The 2500-nt window shown below is 43.0% G+C and overlaps 1 protein-coding gene across 1 annotated transcript in view; it reads right to left on the bottom strand.

The window, feature by feature from the left end:
• Positions 1–2500, bottom strand: part of ahr1b (aryl hydrocarbon receptor 1b) — a gene marked incomplete at both ends in the record, with an annotated part of 71583 nt that overhangs the window by 18295 nt on the left and 50788 nt on the right. Inside the window, one exon of the mRNA XM_080835408.1 lies at positions 1271–1404. Within this exon, the coding sequence (XP_080691534.1) occupies positions 1271–1404 (134 nt within the window). The remainder of the gene's footprint in view (positions 1–1270; positions 1405–2500) is intronic.

The raw sequence follows: 2500 nt of genomic DNA, 5'->3' as shown, positions 1-2500 counted from the left end.
AGACAGACAGACGTGCCCTCAACTCTGAACACTACACATGCAACAGGATACTACACATTTAACATGTGAGAATGACACTATCCAGCCGTCTACTAACACTCAATGGCGTCTCACTAAGATTCAACACAAGTGTCAAAGATCTTGGTGTTACTATTGACCAATACCTTTCATTCGACTTACACATAAAACGGATCTCAAAGACATCATTTTTCCATCTATGCAATATTGTCCTATCACTTCAGGATGCAGAAAAAACTAATCTATGCATTTATAACTTTGCGACTAGACTGCAACACTCTCCTGTCCGGATGTCGCAACAACTCAGTTAAGAGCGCTCCTGCTGGCACACTTACTAGAACTAAAGAACATGTACTTGCTTCTCTGTTCTGGCTCCTTGCCAAAAGCAGAATTGATTTCAAAGTACTCCTTCTAACATACAAAGCCCTAAACGGCTTAGCGCCGAATTACCTCAAGGAATTAACTGTCCCCTACTGCCCACCAAGGCCCCGCAGTTCCCAGGGAGCAGGTCACCACACACACACACACACACACACACACACACACACACACACACACACACACACACACACACACACACACACACACACACACACACACAATCCCCCCTCCTGTGGAATGATCTTTCTATCTCCATCCCAGAAGTGAACACCCTTTTCATCTTTTAAGTCTAGACTAAGAACATTCCTCTTTAGTGCATTCTTTAGTTAGGCATCAAGATCCAGCATCCATTGCAACAGACTTCCCTAACACTATGCAGGGCCACCTCTCCTTCTCCCTCTTCTCTCTAGATCACATTGTGCTGTGGCGTTGATACTGATGAAGTGGCCATATTACTTCACTTATCCTTTAGTCCCTAAGGTGACCAGGGTTTGTATCCCAGTCTCTTCTCCTAATCCTAATCTGGGGCCTGCCCAGCCCTAACCCCTCACCCTAACCTGGGTTCATAGACCCATTCCTACCATTACCCTAACCTAGTTTCATAGCTGCTAACTCATACCATACCTACCCTTTCCCACAAATGTCCCACATTTGAACTGCTAATTACAAAAACAAGAACAACAAATCGGTGGCTTTGCTGCTGTGCATTTTTGAAAATTGCGTTTTACCATATCGCGATTTAATCGCAAATGCAATGAATCGTTCAGCCCTACTATGCCTGCACTCAAGACATTCATTTCGATTATGGAAATGTAGGCAATAAATGTTGTGCAATGGACACTGGGACTTCTGTAAAAGAGATTCTACTCACCAGAAAGCCTGAGGAGTTGTCTAGGAGACAACGGAAGCGACACACAAAGTTTCTCTCTAGGAAGGAGGAGTTCTCCGGGGGCAGCTGTTCCGGGTTGTAGGTGACCAGGGCCATGTTGCTGACGGGTTCTCCATCTAAGAGAACGTCACAGAATATTCAGAGACGGAGAATCCTGATTTCCTTCTAAAACAGAGTTCCAAGTGGTTCCCAACTGTGTGGTTACACTCAGACACAGTCAAAAGTTAACACACTCAAAAAACTTGTTTGTGAACACACTTTACTAGTCTACTCTACTGATTTTATACCTTTCTATTACATTTTTTACAGCCATTTGAATTACCAATGGTCATGACCTGTGCTTTGTACATAAACTTGCCTAATCTAGTGTCTGAAATCCTTTTTTTTCTTTTCAAGTTTGTTTATTAATATCAAAACACAGTACAAAGTCAGATAGAAAATGATGTATACAATTTTTTCCTTTTTTGTTTACAAAAATAAAATAAACAACCACAAATCAAATCAAACCAAAAGACAACAACCCCACACAGTCAGTAATGAGGATTGAATACAAAAAATAGACACATATACATTATCAAAATTCAGCAAAATATTACAATAGGTAGTAACCCCAGCAGAGTACAAGATACGACATATTAGCAGGTTAAGGCCAGTCTAGTCTCAGTCAGGAATATGTGAGAAAGTAGTATTATCAAAATATAGAAGAAATGGGCCCCAAACCTCTGAAATCCTTTTATACTAAATGATGAGTGTAAGGGAGATGAAGTTTGGCCTGTTCTGAGCTGGTCTAAAGGAGGCTCTACTATAACACAGGTACTACTCAGGTGATCGCCTGTGGCTCCTCTGGTGCTCCTGTCCGTAGTAAAATGGTGGACTCTCACGTCAGCCCTGTGTTGGGAGGTTTGGGGAGGGAGGCTTGTGTGCTCCCTAATCGGAGGGGACGTGTGTGTGTGTGTGTGTGTGTGTGTGTGTGTGTGTGTGTGTGTGTGTGTGTGTGTGTGTGTGAGAGTACTGTAACATTTACTCTGCAGCTCAGGTCAAAGAGTCTCACATCCAGTCCATCCTCCTCTGAGAGGTTCACAAGCCTCGCTCACAAACCCCAGCTGAGGATGGCTGTGCTACATGTGGAAATGGCGGAGCGGTTTTTGGAAGCACTGGCCCTAGGGGGTTAGACAGGAGTTGTGAAACACTTCCTATGAATTTATTATTTTT

This window comes from Sprattus sprattus (genome assembly GCF_963457725.1).
Source record: "Sprattus sprattus genome assembly, chromosome: 3".
NCBI classification, from domain to species: Eukaryota; Metazoa; Chordata; class Actinopteri; order Clupeiformes; family Clupeidae; genus Sprattus; species Sprattus sprattus.
Note: the sequence above shows the minus strand (reverse complement) of the source record. Positions and strands in the feature narration are given on the sequence as shown.